This window comes from Corvus moneduloides, chromosome 3 (assembly GCF_009650955.1).
Source record: "Corvus moneduloides isolate bCorMon1 chromosome 3, bCorMon1.pri, whole genome shotgun sequence".
NCBI classification, from domain to species: domain Eukaryota; kingdom Metazoa; phylum Chordata; class Aves; order Passeriformes; family Corvidae; genus Corvus; species Corvus moneduloides.
In genome coordinates, this window is record NC_045478.1 from 38,982,082 (window position 1) to 38,999,595 (window position 17,514).

Consider the following 17,514-nt stretch of genomic DNA (forward strand, 5'->3'; position numbering starts at 1 on the left):
ATCATCCTGATGCTTGGAAAGGCTGTACTATGATAATATACAGGGGACAATTACCAAGGCTCAGCCGATAAGATGTAACTCACTAAGGTGCAATAATGCAATTTCTTTCAAATATGTGCACTGAGCAGGAGTGTCAGTATTAGGTCACTGAGGTTACAGAAACCCTGTCTTTCTTTGGGATGCAATAGTATCTTTTTTCTTTATGTTTATTCTTTGTTATGCAGTCTTCATCTTTATCAGGCTTATTCTAAAAGTACTTCACAGATCGTAAGACCAATCCTTTTTAATTCAATGGTAAAACTCCCTCCAATATCAAGAGTGAAATAACTGAAGCCCAGAAAAAAACAATCGGTCATTCATCCATAACAGGACTACATCTGGGGTGAAACAGCAACTATTTTGCAGTTAACATTTCTATTGCAGACTGATCTATGGATGGAAATGAAATGAAAACACAGGGGAATTTACATAGATGGAAAATAATCACACTGACTAAAATCTGGCAAACTCCCCAGAGGTAACTCCTTTATTCAGATGAAAAATGCACAAGATTGTTTACAATTTTTCAGGATCTCAATTACATATGCTATCTAAAAGACATGTCCAACAGCTGACAGAACTCTAATCTCATCCTATTGAATAAATAATGCACCTATATGCTTTTTTTCCACTATTTGAGTGAGCAGGAAACTATAAATGCAAGGGCTGCATGGTTGGAGCTTTGTGAATTGGTTCAGTTTGTATCACTACTGCCCAGGCTGTAAACTGTGATAAGATCGCACACTACTGTAGCACAGGTTTAGTTATGTCTGCATTTCAAGATTTAAAGATGAGCCTGTAAATCAGAACAGAGGACTTGGAAATTACAGACAATCCCTCTTCACATTGTTTCAAGCTGTTAAGTATTTGAGATCAATACTTTAACTTGGGTTCCATATTTGTCTGTAGGAGATCAATACAAAGGCACACCTTCAATTACTGTAAACACGTTATTTGCCTAACTGTGCCAAAACAACATGCGACTTCTGTAAACTCTGTACCAGTACTTCAACCACATCTGCAGTATTTTGCTGTCAAATCCCCGACAGATTTACTGGCTGAATCCCAGAGTGATTCAGATCCCAGAGGGTCGTGATCAGTGGCACAAGGTCTGGCTGGAGGCCTGCCACTAGTGGTTGGTGTCCCCCAAGGTTCAGTAGTGGGCCCAGTATTGTTTAACTTACTCCTCCATTACTTGGATGGAGGGGCAGAGGCCTCCTCAGCAAGTTCACTGATGACACAAAGCTGGAGGAGTGGCTGATACCCCAGAGGGCTGTGCAGCCCTTCAGAAGGACCTCGACAGGCTGGAGAGAGGAACCTTCTGAAATTCAACAAAGGCAAATGCAGGGTCCTCCACATTGGGGAGGAATAACTCCATGCACCATTACAGGCTTGGGGCTGATCTGCTGGAAAGCAGCTCTGCAAAGAAGGACCTGGGAGCTCTGGTGGAGCACAAGCTGTCCATGAACCAGCAGTGTATCCTTGGGGCCAAGAAGGTCAACGGCATCCTGGGGTGCATTAGGAAGAGCATTGCCACCAGGTCAGGGGAGGTGATCCAGTCCCTCTACTCAGCCCTGGTGAGGCCACACCTGGAGTGCTGTGCCCAGTTCTGGGCTCCTCAGTACAAGAGAGACCTGGAGCTCCTGGAGCAGGTCCGGTGGAGGGCAACAAACATGACTGAGAGACTGGAGCATCTCTCTTATGAGGAAAGGCTAAGGGAAGCTGGGCCTTTTTAGCCTCAAGAAGAGAAGACTGAGAGGGGACCTCACCAGTGCCTGCAGGTATCTGAAGGGAAGCTGTCAGAGGCTGGAGCCAGGCTTTTCTTGTGCTGTCAAGCAATAGGACAAGAGGCAGTGGGCAGAAACTGATGCACAGGAAGTTCCATCTGAACATGAGGAAGAGCTTCCTTACTGTGTGAGTGACCAAGCACTGGAACAGATTGCCCAGAGAAGCTGTGGAGTCTCCTTCACTGGAGATATTCAAGAACCATCTGGATGCAATCCTGTGCCGTGAGCTCTAGAATGACTGGTTGAGCAGGGAAGTTGAACCAGATGATCAACCCACTGTGGTCCCCTCCCAATCTTACCCATTCTGTAATGCTGTAATTCCTTTTAGGACTACTGAAGAAGAAAATTTTCTTTACCTAAGAAGTTGAAACCAGTATCAATGCTTGCTTTTTATCTTAGTGTGGTGAGAGGAGGCAGGAAGCCTAACGTTGTCACACTAGAACTGCAGTAGCAAGACAGTTCATCAAATCAAACAGAATTTTAGTTAGTGCTCAGAACTCAGGAACTGTCTTTATACAGTCTAAAATTAAAGATGCTTCTTTTAAAACTCTAGTCAACAGTTTCAAAATCTGTTTTATTCTGAAGTTTCTTCAAATGAGTTTAGATTTTACCCAAAGTAACAACTGAAGCAGGCAAATCTGGAGTATTCATTCACAGTCTGTGTTTCACTGGGCAGAAGCTACTGTTTCAGAGGACAGTATTTAAATAAATACCTCTCTCCTAAGAGTACCAAGTTATTATTTTTTGCCCCATACATCATTAAATTTTATTTTTGTTGGATGAATGCACTTAAATTACTAGTAGCAGTCAATTGTCATGCATGATGGAGTAAAACTTACCTGGAAGAACTGTACTTTATTAAATATCAGATTTCTAGAATTTTCTATATGCATGTGAGAGCAGCATAAACACTGATATATTTAAATATTACATTATTTACAGGGTAATTCAGTTATTTCCATAATATAAGAACTGCTCTCCTTTTCACATAGCTGAAATATGATAGAACTTTTCTAAATGCTTGAAAGTGATTTCAATTCTACAATGGATCAGGCATTCTTTAATAATTTGTTACTAACTTTTTAGAAATAGCTTTTTGCTGGCTCATATTTTATAACCTTTTCACGTTCCCATCAAATAATCTATGATGTAACATATTAAACATAACACAACAGCACTGACAGTTTTGTATTTGAAATCAGAGATAACTAATCAACCAATACTCCTTTATTAAGGTGAAATGAAAAATGTGTTGCATTTTGTTTCTGAATCACAAGCTAGTTCTGTATATTTGTAAACTCCAGCAGAAGTCATAAGAATACTCGCAATGAGAATAACCTTCCTATCAAATAATGGGCAATTTTTAAAAGATTTTTAAAAGATTTTTTACATAAATCTTTCATATTACATTATCCTGTGACTTAAATAAATTGCAAACAAACATAAAATGTTGTAATGAGCTGATTATCTGAAGTAAAACAAAGTATTTCTGTCTATTCTCTGAAATAGTTATGTTGTTACTGAGGACTTAATATTGCATTTTCAACGACAAAAATTTGAACAGATAACTCTGACCTCATGAAACAGTGAGAATTTATCAGTTGAGTATCTTTTGCAGAAAAAACCCTGTATCCTTAAGATTCTCTCTATTCACCAAATGTTTTCATTAATGTGACATGCAGATGTCTAAAAGTTAAATGGACCATTATTAGCACTCTGGAATATGCAAGCAATATATGAATTAATTGTTTAATTATATTGAGTTGCCTGTGGCACCAAAAAACCGGGAAGTTAAATGTCAGCATTTCACACTGTCAATCGAAATGAGTCCCAGATGTTAAAACACTAAGCCACCTAATCATCATTAATTTAATTTTAAACAAAGTCTTTTCCAAACCAAGCTTAATCTAGTATTCAGTCCTTCCCTTCCCCTCCCTAGCACAACTAAACATGGAAATAACTCCTATTTAATATGTGCAGTGACTGAACTAGGCAAATAGTACATAGGACCAATGTGAAGATTTTCATGTCTTCTGCCATTAGAACTCACTGGTTTTTATTAAGATTTTAATGGTTTTGAAGACAATACCAAAGAATGCCTAACAAGTAAAAATGTCAGGCCTTGTTTTTTTTCTCTAAGAAAAGAAGTCCTGTTTGTCACTGTGCACAATTCTAAAGTAGAAGAAATCTTAGGTTGTTATTATTTTGTCTAAAATCAATGAAAAATAGTTTTAGGAATTTAAGCTAATACAGCCTGCCCACTCTTAAAAACATACGGGCTAGTGCCAAATCCAAATGGGACTTTTTTTTCAGAAATTTGAAGAAATTTAAATTAAGAATGAGTAAATTCACAACATAAACATCTGCCATTGTTTTCAGTACAACACTAATTACAACAGTTGCTTGTATTTTGAATGAACAAGTTCTAGCAAATATAGAAATGCTTAGCCCCAGGAAGTGTCAAGAAATACTAGAGGAGAGATTAGGGACATTCACATGAGTGTTACAGATTTAAAAAGGGAAGAGATTACCTACCCCTCTCCACCAATTCTTGTTATCTTTAGACGAAAATCAACAGAGTTCAGGCTGGGTGGCTTCCATTTCAAAATATCATCACATCGACCAGGCTTGTATTTCTGAAGTAAATTAAAATGCAGTTTAATTATGCTTATTGGTTTTCACTGGTTTTAAAAGTAACAATTCAGCCTTTCAGACTCTATTAGCTGTCTCTAATGAATTACAATACTTAGTGACTGAAACAATGAATACCATTACCATGGAGGTAGTTGTGCTTCACTACTTTATTTGCTTCTGCCTTTTAAAACTGCTTAGCACTGTAGCTATGCCATTGCATATAATAAAAAGCTGAGAATGGAAATAAAAATTAGCATACTTCATTATCTCTCTCTGGCTAATGGAAAATTTCAAGAAAGAAAATAAGCCAGCACAGAAAGAAATGAAAACACTGATAGCACATACAGAAGAGATACATTTAAAATAATCTCAACATTTTGGAACAATTTAATGAACAATATTTTTGTTATCCATGCTGTTGGCTGACACAACATGAAAAAGCCAGAAGCCACCATACTGCCATCTATCAGAAGGACTCATCAGAAACATGTTCTTTCACAGCAAAGGAATTTAAGTTACGTAAAGATTAAAGAACATCATGATATACAGGAACATAAATAAGGGAGTATCTCTTGCTAAAGAGAGAGGGTACACATTTGAATTACAATTTGAAAGGAACAATTTTCTCTTAAATTGGAGCTTTAGTTTCTCATGGTCTCTCCTATCATCTGCTTTCATTTACTAAGCTGCCATTTTGTTCATCCCCAGCTATCAGTGAGAGTTAACTTCTTGACCCTTTCCTTACCAGAATATCTTTCATGGCAATGGAGAAAATCAGAATGAACAAGAATAGGGCAAAAGTAAAAGAATAATTTGGAGATGCATAGAATGAGAAATTTTACATCTTTATTTATACACAGTGAAAAATTTATGGAATTTTATATGAAAAATAAAACTATCCACTGTCTTTTGGTAACACAACAGTCATCATCATCACACTTCACTCATGCTGTGTTAAATATTTTCAAAAAACAGACTTTATTGATGATAAACCTAACAGTTCTAAATCTAAAATGACAAAAGCAGATGAATTTTCTGTTTTCTAATGGGAGAATGTAAAGTTACTCTTTCCAAAACAAATGCAGCATATCTTACTTATCATTTCTTGATGAAAAGATGGTCATTAATTCTTAATGATGCAAAAAAGATGGACCAACCTCTTTAAGTGATGGCACTGAAACTCTGAGGAAAAGCTACATCTGATCTATAGAAAACCTTCCTCACCAGAGGTCTTCTATCCTGACTCTGACAATAGCCAACAGCATGTGCTCAGGGAAGATGAAACGCAAGGCAATTACGTATATTTTCTACTACTACTCTTTGAGAAACTATCCATTTTGAAGCTCAGGGACTTCCTGATGTAGATGTGATTCAAATGTGATTCCTATATATTTAGTTATTTTCAGTTTCTCTGCATGAGCTTGTATAGTTCCCCAGTAAGACCGTGTAAACCTCCATCAGCTGTTAAAGCCCATGGTACAACCTTTCACTCACAGCCTGACTACCTTGCAGGAATAAAAACACCACCTTTTGTTTATTTTGAAGAAGTTTTTGTTCTTTTTGAAGACTTGCACTTTCTAGGGATCATACTAAGAGAGATGCTTAACAATCAAACCCCATTGTTTCCATGTGACTCATGGTTTCATATGCCTCTATATGCACAGAAATGCACTCAGCTCAGAGGCTATCATTTTACATGTACTGTTAGAATTTTCTTCTCCACTTATATTACTCTACATAAAAGTTTATGCACTCTTTTATCACTCTCAGCCACCTAGTCTTGTAAGAGCTTACTATAATTCTCCAAATTTAGGACCAGCCTTTGCTGATCCATCAAGAAAACATCACTCAATGGTTCATCCAATTTTCATACTTGCTTACATGCAGTACAGGTGACTCCCTTCCCTGGTGAGGACTGAACAGTACCCCATCCCTTCACTCCTACTTTTTAACCAATTAGCTATCTGTGCAAGAACCTTTTAAGTCTCACATTCCTTTAGTTTCTTCAAGAAAATTTCAACAAGAGGCTTTCTGGAAGTCTTGGCAAGAAAGACCATATGAACCCTTTTGAACCCTTTGTTGGAGAGGTATAACCTTCCTTTCAAAAAGGTATGTAATTTCCACCAACTGTATCAATCATGTTCACCCAGACACCAACTTCTGTATTCCTTATTGCTTCTACTCCTTTGCCCAGTCCAGATACCAAGCTTACAGGACTTATTTCTTCCCTGACCTTCCATGATACCTGTCCCCACCTTCATTTTTTTTAAATTGGTATTGTATTTTCTACCCTCACACACTTAGGTACTAAGGTATACTTTTCACATAGGATCTACTATCCAATTTTTTCAAACTCTTTTTCCTAGACTGACAGGTTACATCCTCCTAAAAGTTAGTAAGAAACCAACTTCGTAACAGATAGGAACAACTATTCCAAGATCAGTAGTGAAAAGCAATGTTTTGACAGAAGATATCTGCATACCTGTAATTACACTGCAGTATCCACAATTCTGACTCAAGTTTAAAATTAACAGGCTGGCTTGCTTGAAGGGAATGGGGGAGGATTCGTTCATTAAGATGGACTTATTTTCTTTACCTCTAGAACCAGCATAGTGTGAGACAGGTCTCAGATAAACATTTTGTTCTAGCAATAAAAAAATAATCTCTACCACACTTCAAATTAGTCAAAGGTATCTCACTTAGAAAGTAATGACAATAAGGATACCCTTTTGACTATTACATTTCGTTTTGACCATTGTCAAATAACAGCCTTGTCACTTTGCAGCAATTTGTTAATACCAAACACCTGGTAAAGGTAACAGATAAATTACAGATATCTTTCAGAAACGGTTACAAAGCCTTAGATAAGCCATCAGAATTCAAACCTCATACTAAGAACAATTTATACAGCCCCTCCTAGGCCTCCCCCAACTTCTTCTGTTAACATGAAAGAGAGAAATTCACAGAAGTCTTGCTCAAAAGGAGAATTCATTCAAAGGCCATATTAATAAACCCTAAGAAAGAGATTAGTTTTTGTAACAAGTGAGTTCACACACACAAGACAGCACTAGTAAGTTATTGAGTTTGAATGCTAAGTGCTAAATCAATTTCTTTAAACATGAGCTGAAGCCAAACAAGAATTCTGCTTGTTAAATATGTGAAAACTTCACCTTAGATGAATCACTGCATACTGCAGACCTGTTCTGCGTGAAGTTACTCTTTATTTTAACTCCAAACCAAAATGTGAAGCAATCTGTTTGAGATCGAACTACACCCTAGCATTTTAAATATAGCATTCATAGCAATGAATCCTCACCACCACTCCCCAACAAATATGTATGTACACGACTACTTCTAAAACGTATCAGATCCCCTATCATCTCAAATACAAAGTTCATGCTTCAATCTGAAACCCGTCAATCTAGTCTAAGCACAAAAATTAGAGCTCCAAACCAAAAAGTTACATTGACAAATCAGAAACTGTCTCAAATAGCTTTAAAGGACTGGACTAGGTGACCTCCTGAAGTCCCTTCCAATCTAAATTATTCTACAAAACTGTGTCTCTCTTTGCTTGCTTGTTCTTTTAGCAACCATATTGGGTGCATTTTAGTTCGCAAAAACAACAAACATTCAAAACAAATCCCCCAGTTGTTCTCATTTCCTATACTTTAGTTGCAATGGCTGGGCAGCTCTGGTGCGTGCAAACTGGATTCCATCAATGTAAAACCAAACTTGAAGTTTCACTTCAAGGACACACCCTAATGCCCTTCACACCGAAGTACAGACACCAGAGGCCAAGGCAAAGGCTGTTCCACTGCACTGCTACCTTGCACCTACGGAGCACAAACAAACCTGAGCTGTGAAGATATCCTGCAACATCCTGAACTGCTGCTTCAAAGAAATAAGGGTATCAGTGCCTTCAGTTGGCTATGACCCCTAAGCTCTCCAATTTTTACTTTCTTTTTTATACCTTTTTACATTCACTCACCATCTACCCAACATTTCTTCTATCTTTTTAGTAGCAGCAGCAGTAGTAGTAGTAGTACTAGTAGTAGTCATCATATAAATGCCCTATCTTCTGTGACCATTCTCTGCTGGCAAAACCTCAGGCCCTTACTTTCATGAAGAAGATGAAGATCAGGGATAACAAATGTGTCAGAAGTAGAGTCGCATATGTGCCCCTACTATGAAGATCCTGAACTTCAGGCAAGAAAAGAATAATGACCCTAAAACTCAGACGCACATCCAACACCCTGGGATGAAGAATCATCACTGAAGACAGCTCAACAGAAAGCACATCCTCAGGCATCCCTCTTAGGCTGCTAAACCCATTGATTTCTCACCTCCGACTCAGTGGGCTCAAGTGGGTCTAGTCAAACCACTATCAGGGTTTTATTAGACCCCTGTTAGAACCATTTTAGCACTGCAGGGCAAAGTGATGGGTTGCTGGTCATGCTGAACCTCAATCCCCTGCCCTGTCCCGGAGTACTAAGTCTAGGTCCCCCTTCCTCCACAGCTGCCCAGAGGGGGGGGGGGGGCACTCTTTTCCCCTCTCCCAACGAATCAAGAGAAAGGCTGGCCCTCCAAACCTCAAGTTCTGTTATCTTAACTTTTCCGACACATTTCTTGTCAATTGCATATAGTCTCACACACAGGTTTGGGATTAGCCTAAAGCCACGTGTCAGCATTTGCATTCAATGGATGGTACAGCAGAAAGCGGAAAGCCTAGACAGTGGAGGTATCAGAGGCCCATAATGAGGATAAACTTTAACTCCAAATAGCTGCTTCCACATGGGATAGATGTTTCTGCTTAGTATTTTGTAGGAGGAAGAGCGGGGTTAGTTTCTGGGACTGTATTCTGGGCAGGCAGTCTGGGGTGTGGGGTGGTGTTGACTCACCATGAAGACACCCACCTGGAAGACTGAGTGACTTCAGCCTAAAGTCTAGACAAAATAAACGGCTTCTCCTAGCGACTGAAAAGGAAGAGGTGGTAGGATGATCAAGAGAGAAGTTCGTGCCTCATCAAGAAGAGGAAAAGAAGGTTTCCTTTACAAGGGTGGATGTCTCACTATCCTACAAAGTCTAATCAGCCAACTCTACCTCCCATAACCCTTATTAAACACCATCCTCCTGAAGTGCAAGCAGCAGCTAACACAGGCCACATTACATTTCCCTTCCTCCGTATCTTCCCTCACTCCTTCCAAATGACAGGAAGCCAGCAAATAATCCAGTTCTTTCTCTTCTCCGAAGTGGCACAGTGCTGCTGCTTGTCAGCTCTAATTTCTCCTCAGTAAACTGGTCAGACCTAGCCCTGCAAAGTATCCGAAGGGCTGCAAAGCTGGCAGCTGCAGGCACACACCAAATTAGAAAGAAAGCTAAAATAAAGGGCGCAGAAAGGTCAGGGAAGGTTTGTTTGCATTGTCATGCTTGCCCAAGAGGTATGGAAGGTTGAGTACCTTTGAGGAGTGAGGGCAGAGCAGATGGGAGGGGCAAGGGGTTAACCAAGACAGCTAGTGGGAATCTACTGGAGTTCTTTTAAATTATTAAATGTAGTTTGCCACATTGCAAATGATGCTAGCATCTAACCACACTGAAAATGTAATGAAGTGCAATTAAGTATCCTTGAACAAGAAACATAAATATTAAATATAAAACTTAACTACTAAATACAAAACTTAACTACAACAAACCTATAATGGCAACAAATCTGCTCCTCTTACCATGCAAAACAGGGTTAAATGTTTTATCTGAAGAGCTCTACTTAATTCTGAGGCCTCTTAATCCATAGAGCAGCTGCTGGCCTGTCCAATCTAATAGTTTTGCATTCAGCTGGGTAAACATAAAGACAGAATAATTACCCAAAATGGTGTTTTTATTTTCTTGCACTACAGACTCTGGATCATTTAAAGAACTAAAAGGATTTATTATAATCAATCATTTCAGGCTAGACTTTATAAAGAAATGAGCTGAAGACACAGAAGTTGCTAACACTGTTGACAGATTATGTGAACACATCACAGCAATGGATCAGGAGACCACAAGATCAAAGGCAACCATTGACTCAATTGTATATTCATAGATTTTTAAGACTGCAAACCATTACCCGGCTCATTGAGTCAGCTCTGTTGCATATAGGACAGAGAAACCTTGAACAATGATGTTTATATCAATCTTATAACTCCCATCCAAACTAAAATAATGTTTACATCAAGTTTATAATCCTATTTCAAAATACAAACACACCTTTATGAAAGATACCATATAATGAAGAAATCACAACACGTATCTTTAGGGAAGTTGCCCACAGCCATTTATTACACCTCTGTTTAAAATTGCTTACTTCTACACTGAGTCTTGTGTAATGCCTTACTTTAGACTGAAGCCTGGCTCTCCATGTAATTACTATCCCTTTTTAAGATAACCATGAGTAAGTCTGAGTCCTCACTGCATGGGTAATTTCCCAGTAACGTACACTTGTCATAGTGTAATTTCACAAAACCTTTATAAGAGTAGGCAACAAGAACTGAACCTACTATTCCAATATTCTTTCCATGGCTTACACATACAGCAAGTACACAAAGTGTATTTGTGTTCTTCTGCATTGCACTGAGAGGTGTTGATAACTAGCGGAAATCATTCTTTTCAGATTCATGCCTTTAGCTGGGACTTAATACACTTACTCCTGGAAATACAGCCCACATTTGTCTGTATTCAAGCACCATCATAAGATCAAATGATCCAGCTTAGCCTACATGACTGATTTTTCAGGAAAACAGGAAAGTTTGCTGAAAAAGTTCAAAATATTAACAACATGACCATAAAAACATATGCAAAATCCCAACACTATCATTAAAACCCTTAAACCCTTCATGGTAATGCACTTCTTTAACTGCCACCAAAAACCCCCAAAAAACAACAAACAAAACAAAACAAAACCAAACCAAAACCAAACAAAAACCAAAACCAACAACAACAAACCCAACCCAAACAAAAACAAACCAAAAAAAACCAACCAACCAAAAAAAACCCAAAAAAAATCAAAACAAAAAACAAAACAAAACAAAAACCACCACCAAAAAAACCCCGAAAAACCCTAAACACAACCAAACACAAGTCACTAACATCTACAAGAGGAAATAAGTTCTCTCACCAGCAGTTAAACTGCGACCCTTAGCTGCTTCAAAAATTGTGCCTTCTGTCCCTTCCAGCTTCCCTTCTCAGTTCCAACTCCTTCTGTTCCTCAAAGTGCCCAAACAAACAACTTACAACCTCCCCATAGTTCCCACAGACCATCACTGCAACTCCTCATGTATTCTATTTTCTTTGCCTGGGAAAAAGCTAAGCAAATGGGAATGTGGCACCAGAAGTTTCCTGGTCATTGACAGGTAAATGTGATTAATGCTTGTTCTTGCTGTACATTGAGCAGGACACTGAGAATTGGAAGAAAGGGATATACTAGTCTGGTCACAAGCCCACTACGCTTCCTGGCTGAGGAGCAGAAAGTCCAGCTTTTCTTACTGAAGTCAGAGGCAAACAGGTTATTTGAGGAAACTGCTTTGAGAGCAGTGGGCTCATCGCTAACTCACATCCTCGGAGGTGAAGGCAAACAGTGTTGTACACTATGGCATTTATGGTGTTTGGTGGTGATCACTGGTCATCAGCACACAAGCTTCAGAGATTATCTATACACCACAGAGAAAGCTGCTTTGTATGTTGGTGGTCTAGGAGATAAAGGAGAAAAATGTCCAAGACCAAAAGCCTCCAAATTCAAACAGGGTGTGTGATTACAAAGACTAATACACAGAAAAAGTGACTAAAATTAGTGCATTGATCTGAAGTGGACATTGGAAATAAACACCTGGACATCACTATCTACTTAGACCAAACATCAGACAGTAAGAGAAAAATATTATTGTTCATTCTTGCACTAAACCATCGTATTTACTTATTTAAAATACATCAGAGCCGGCCAAACTGACTATCTGCCTTTGCCAAATACATTCCACATACCACAGAGGTAGAAAAAGAACTCTTAGAAAGTCTGAAGAATTCAGAGGTACCTAAGAAACTTCTATAAATGAATGCAATAGATGAAACTTTTGACAAATGCAGGTCAGCAAGGGAAAGATGAATAATTTCCACTGAAAAAAGGTGTTTTAAAAAAAATCTCTTCAACAGCACTCAGTGTCTCAAAGATTATCAGGATTCCTTTGTTCTTGATAAAAACAAATCAAGTGCTCCAAATACTGATTACTTTCTTGTAGACATTTGACATAATTTGTGTATAAAGTCTGAAAATAGTAAAGCAGGCAATTCTTTTAATAAATGTGAGTCAACTGTTCCTATATTTGTAAAGGAAATACAGGGAGATGTGATTTGTAGTACGCCTGAGAGTGTTCAGGCTAAGAGAAACTCTTGAATAAACACTGGTACTTTCCAAACACCTGTCAGTTCTGAAAGGCATTTTCATAGTTGAGGCAAAACACAAGAAGCTAAACACTGAATGGAAAATATGTAAGAACACAAAATGGCTGCAAACTTTGTACAGCTCCAAAATACAATCCAAATGCTTTCCAATTTCACACAGACAGTTTTCATGTATTGTACCAAACCCTCCGCTAAGCGCAACTTGTGTCCAACCATGGAGAGATGGCCATGATACCCTAACCAAAAGATGACCCAAAAAAAAAAAAATCCTAATTCCTTCCCTTCAAAAAACTCTTTTAACTAAAAGAAATTAATAAATGCTCCTTTTAATGCTTAGTGTCCTAAATTACTGATTTGAACCACCCGAAAAATCAAAGAGCTGCAGTCCTCACTAAACATCAGCTTTTTGCCTGGTTCAGTGATTTGATCAGAACAGACACACTGATGCTCAACAAATATTTGATCAGCTTGAAAATAAGGTTGCTAAGGAATTCCAGACATTATACAAAGTAATGCTGTCACATCATTGAAAGCAAATATGCAACAGTAACCTCAGAGGCTCAAAAAGATGGGGAAAAGACAAGTTCCTTGGCTAAGCTCATCCAACTTAGGGGCCATGGTTAAGCCAAAAGGACGATAGAGCCAACTCCAGATAACAGTTTTAAATAACTCATTACTTGACAGTGAAGTCTCCATGATGCTTTAATTCCATGTAGTCAAACAAATTTGTGCTAATTCTTCCATTCCTCCACTTTAAAAATCAAAAAAAGGAAAAATTAACATGTTTTAAGACACAATCACATCTGTATTCCAGAAATTTTTCCTTTAGAAACTAAGAACTAAGTAGGAATGACACTTTTTAATGCATTAGGACCGATTAGCTGTCAATAGCTGTTCTGGAAGAGCTGTTCAAGAAAATGTTATTGTATTTTATGAAAATGTGACTTGAAGCTATATGAAGTAGAATCGAAAATATTATAATCAAAATTACCCATGAAATATTAAGCTTAACTGTCATACCAGACCAAGAAGCAAAACATGCACCCATTTAAATACTGTTAGATTATGTTTTATGCTAAGGATTTTAACACTTGAATGCAAATCAGGTTTAGAAGGTTAACCTGAATACAGAAATTATTTTGTTAATATGTTAATAGAAAACTGCTTTTTCCAAAAGTGCCTCTGATCCTCAAGCTAATGCAATATTTATACTGGACTTCTTTGGTAATTAGTGGGCTAAACATCTTCTCCTCTTGCACTTTAATTTAGCTTTATACCTCCAGCTTCATTAAACATCTTGTTTCACAGCTATACTAATAGCTTTTCTCAATATTCCATTAAGCAAGCAGAAAAATATGAGAACATTTTATTCATAACTAACATCATTTACATATTAATCCTATTAATATTTGATAAATGAAGTTCAGATCACAGCCAAAGCCCTATATTTATAGCAATCAGAATGTAGCAGCCACAAATTTTTTTCCCTCCTCCCCCCAGCACATTACTAGAAGCAGCAGAAACCTATTTTTGGTCAGCTCTGCCCTTTCACTGAATGTAATGATCTGGACCTAGAAACTCCAATACTTGGGTTTGAAGCAAAACCAAAAAAGTAAATGGCTTCAAATCATTGGCTAATGTATATATGACCCAAAATGGACCAACTGGTGTCTGACTTGGATTATAAACTCTACTTTTAGCAAATTAAGGTAACTGTTGAAGAGCTACATACTTCCACCTATGTCACAAATAAATCTTCTGACAACAGAACTATAGTGCCCATGGTCAAAGGAACTCGTGATGATCCATGGTTGCTGCTTAAGATACTGGATTTATATTGCTACTGATTATTTTGTAATCTTCTTATTTTTCATCATCACTAACCTCATCTATAACCTCATTACATACAGGCTATGTAAGTCTTCTGAACAATTAACACAACAATAAAAACTCTCAAGATACCTCAATTTGCCTTCCATCACTCTATTTCACTCTGTGTTTCACTTTATATCACCACGTTGAACTGAGATGGCCTCAGCATGTAGCATCAGTGTAAACTGTCACCAAGAACTATTGTATTTACTTCTCCAGATGAAATTTTCTTTCAAATTCAGCTTCACAACTCATTAATAGCCCTAACCAGAAATTAATATAATGGAAAAGCTCATATCTACATAACTTTTCCTCAGCCATACAGTGTTAATTTCTACTTGTCTAGAAACAGATAAACAAGCCCAGAGGTAAGAAGCTAAATGGCTTAAGACAACTGTCCATAAACAGATGAGAGTTAGAGTTTCACCCTGATCTCTAAAAGATCCTATGATATATGGACTGAAATCAATCTTCCTTCATTTCCATCCACCTTCTTGCCCAAAACAATCAGTCACTTCCTCTCATGTGATCAGGAAGCCCTTCTCTTGAATATTTCCACACATCCTTGCTAAAAACTACAGGAATTAGCTTCGCACTAAGTCCAAAAGTTATGTTTACCTTTAATTACTTTTAAGGAGGTCATAATCCTTGCAGATTGTGAAATCCAGTCTAATTTAGGCACAACAGTGACGCTGGTGCTCTAAGCACTAAATAAAACATCTCTCCAATAAGCGCCTGTTTCCCACATGGTGAATGGAGACAGATCTGAAGCTCTGCACATGTTTACTTACCTAATTTAGGTGGAGAGGACTCCCTAGGACTTGCTCCACCTCACTGAATATATGTAGAACTTGGGTACTTCCAATGCAAGTTCCCTTACAAGATTTTACGCTGCTCTCTGTATTTTCAGATTCAGACACTCTTCTTGAAGTCATTATATTACTACATATCTGAAAGATTCAAACATTCTTTAGATAAGAACATTTGAGATCACTAATGCTGCTTTTCATCTGCTATTCTTTCAGAACTAAATAGGTATTAATATATCTGACAGAAATGCAATGTTTGGAATGACAAGCCATGGTGTGGACCGTAAAAGGCAGGAGCAATTTTAATTGTTTTATTTATTAGATGATTTGTATTGTTTTGAGTCAGCACTAATTGACATTTAGAAAGCAAATGGAAAAACCTTTGGACAATGGTATTGCTAGATACCATGACAATGTTCAGCTGATGCTTTCAGTGTGTACAAACAATAACCTTTGCAAAACTATTCTGGAGCTGATAGCACTTCAAATTTTAAGTGTTAATTTTCTCTTTCCATTGTATGTTTAACATGACTCTATCCAAATTCATCTCCCGGGAGCTGTTTAAGACTTCAGTTCTTAATTCATAGCAACAGAAGTTGCTGACAAAGGATGATGGGAGAACTCCGAAGTAAACTGTTGGGAGAACCAAGATAATACAGGAGCACTCCTGGCTCACTCCTTTACTGGTTTTTCTGTTCTTTTTCTCTCTTAAAGCGATGCTTATTATTCTTCTCTCTGCCCCAGCGACACAACAGATCTTTGAAAGACCCTTAGGGAGATCATCTTCCTTCTAATCTTCCTTTCACAATCTTACTGTGAAAAAAGCCTTGGTCACATGAAGCCAGTAATGTTGGAGAACACATCAATTTTCATTGTATGAAGTGATAAGTGTAGTTGCTTCATTGCATCATTTGTTTTATGAGCCCTACTGTTTATGCCTCTTTACACGTTTAAAGTGTTGTACATACCAGCCAAAACCTTCTCTCATTTCTCAAACCCAATGGCAGCAATCTCTCTTCACCTTCTGTCCTTTCATTGTTACCACCTCTGTCCCAACCCAAGTGTAGTTATCACTTAAATTTACACCAGAGAGAAAAGGAAGTCAGTCTCTCAGAGGACTTATTTCTTTGTTATAGTTAGTTTGTTATAGTTAGTTTGTGATCAAAGGCTCCTAGAAGTCCCACAAAAATTGGGCTGGATCAGTGGGAAGTAGTCAGTGCTTCAAGTCCAACAGCCATAGCATCTCTGGTATAACAAAGAATCTCCATGAACTGAGCAGCAGTGCTCTTGGCTGACTCACTGCAATAACCCGATTTGGAAGCTGGGTAATTTATCAATATTAGAGGCCACATTTGCACAAGCTCCAACCTGTGAATTTAAGGCTTCATCACAGCATCAGTTTTGTTGACATTTTTAGTAAACTACAGTGATAATCAGTATACCAGGAATAACATTTCAGAAAATCCCCTCGGAGCCCAGGAAGATTAATGAAAACTACCAACCCTAAACAGAAAGATGCAAAAGTATATTTCAAAATACTTCCTGAGGAATGCCAATCTTAAAAAAAAGAACGAAGCCTTACATCAAAAGGCAATCAGTAGGCTGGAGCTTTTAGCTAATCTGAACATAAGGAGAAATGTGCAAGTACTAAGAAATTGCAGCACGTTGGTCTCAGACATAGTCCAATTTCTCTTTATAATTCCAGAGCTAAAAAGCCCCTAGAGCTGAACAGATATGCCTGAAAGATGATACACAGAATTGCCAGCAGGATTTTTTTCTACATGTTGCTAAATGTGTGCTACACAAAATTGTCATTAAGGGCTAGCTTATTACATCTTACAGGGCTACAAATCTCCTTGAATTAAATATACATGAGTCTTGCTTGGAATACTGAATCCTGTGGTATTTTACACGAAACAATATAAACTAGCCTTTTCAACCACGTA

At 37.9% G+C, this 17,514-nt stretch overlaps 1 protein-coding gene across 3 annotated transcripts in view; it reads right to left on the bottom strand.

Annotated features, from left to right (window-relative positions):
- The window catches only part of RNGTT (RNA guanylyltransferase and 5'-phosphatase), a 178,720-nt gene that overhangs the window by 58,757 nt on the left and 102,449 nt on the right, over window positions 1-17,514 (bottom strand). For 2 of the 3 annotated variants that reach the window (XM_032105035.1, XM_032105037.1), the window contains exon 13: window positions 4,362-4,462. The exons of the other annotated variant lie outside the window; for it this stretch is intronic. In XM_032105035.1, coding sequence (XP_031960926.1) covers window positions 4,362-4,462 — 101 coding nt within the window. The remainder of the gene's footprint in view (window positions 1-4,361; window positions 4,463-17,514) is intronic. 3 annotated transcript variants of the gene reach the window in all.